The 1,290-nt window shown below is 50.7% G+C and overlaps 1 protein-coding gene across 3 annotated transcripts in view; it reads right to left on the bottom strand.

Moving 5' to 3' along the window:
* The window catches only part of OTULIN (OTU deubiquitinase with linear linkage specificity), a 32,654-nt gene extending 31,461 nt beyond the window's left edge, over nt 1-1,193 (bottom strand). The window contains exon 1 of one of the 3 annotated variants that reach the window (XM_014543550.1): nt 896-1,193. In XM_014543550.1, the coding sequence (XP_014399036.1) occupies nt 896-993 (98 nt within the window). In that variant the 5' untranslated portion in view covers nt 994-1,193. Of the gene's footprint in view, nt 1-650 lie in introns of all 3 variants that reach the window. The other 2 variants (XM_014543548.1, XM_014543549.1) reach the window with 2 other exon arrangements.
* Nucleotides 1,194-1,290: the final 97 nt, after the last annotated feature.

Below are 1,290 nucleotides of genomic sequence, written 5' to 3'. Positions count from 1 at the left end.
AGGAGCCCTCAGGAGATGTCCAACTGATGGCTTAGGCTCCCGCCACCTCCACTGCGCTCACCAGCCCAGCTTCTGGCTGAGCAGTGCTCCCCCTGTGGAAGTGCACTGACCACCAGGGGGAAGCTCCTGCATTGATCATCTGCCCCCTGGTGGTCAGTGCACATCATAGCGACAGGTGGTTCTGCTGTTTGGTTGATTTGCATATTAGCCTTTTATTATATAGGATACACACACACACACACACACACACACATAATGCTACTATTTTAAAGTCAGGACATTTCATACAAAAGTCCGAATATCTGTTTGTTTTTAATATAGAAAAGCCAACTACTATAGGCTGAAACTTAGACTACCCCCAACAGAGAACACCTACCTGGCCAGCTTTACCAAGGTTACCCACCTCCTCACTCCTGGGGGCCAGAGTTTAAAACCTCCTACTCTAAATACTTGCCAGTGGCCCCTCATTAAGTGTGGGTAACTACAGCGCAAAGGCTGTGGGTGCTCAATAAATGAGAATGTCATCGCCCGCGGTAAAGAACCACGCAAAGGAGAGTATTACAATACACGAGCTGCATAACAATCCTGCAAAGGACCCCTTTTTAGGAAATGCAAAACTTTATTTTAAAAAAAAAGGCATTTAAACACACCTTCCAATTCAGCTTTCCTGCCAATTGAGTTATCTGTCAAACCGGTTATCTGAATGCTTTCCTCAATTTGGGAATTCAAAGGCATTTCTATGTGATGAGAGCTTGGAAAGTGGAGAAAAGTTTGACTTCAACTGTGGGTTCTGCTCCCACCCCCATCCCGGGGCAGAACCTATAACCGCTTCTGATTGCTGCCGCTGTGTCACAGCCCCGTGAGGCACGGGTCTAACCCGCACTCCCTTCAGTACTTAAAACGAACGGGGGGGTATCGATCGGGCGCGCCGTTAACAAGCAGCCCGACTGGATCGGACTCCGCGCCAAGACCAGCAACAGGTGGGACGCTCATCAAGCGGCGACTCGCCTTCCAGAACACACCTGCCGCGTGGCTCCATTTTCCTACCAGGTCGGAAGGAAAACCCGCTGGTGTTAGTGATAATACAATGCGCTTCTCGGGTTTGTTTCCCAAGTTTCTGGCGCCTTCTTAAACTTCAGAGTTATGCAGACAGACCATCAGGGGGCAGGAGGCACCAGGGGACCGTACCTGGGAGAGGGTCCCTCCGGAAAACCCAGGTACTCGGACACTGTTTCCAAGTGTCTCCAAACGCCTCTGCCCGACCCCCTGACTTAGAACCGAGGGTCCGCG

This window comes from Myotis brandtii, unplaced genomic scaffold (assembly GCF_000412655.1).
Source record: "Myotis brandtii unplaced genomic scaffold, ASM41265v1 scaffold328, whole genome shotgun sequence".
Lineage (NCBI taxonomy): Eukaryota > Metazoa > Chordata > Mammalia > Chiroptera > Vespertilionidae > Myotis > Myotis brandtii.
Note: the sequence above shows the minus strand (reverse complement) of the source record. Positions and strands in the feature narration are given on the sequence as shown.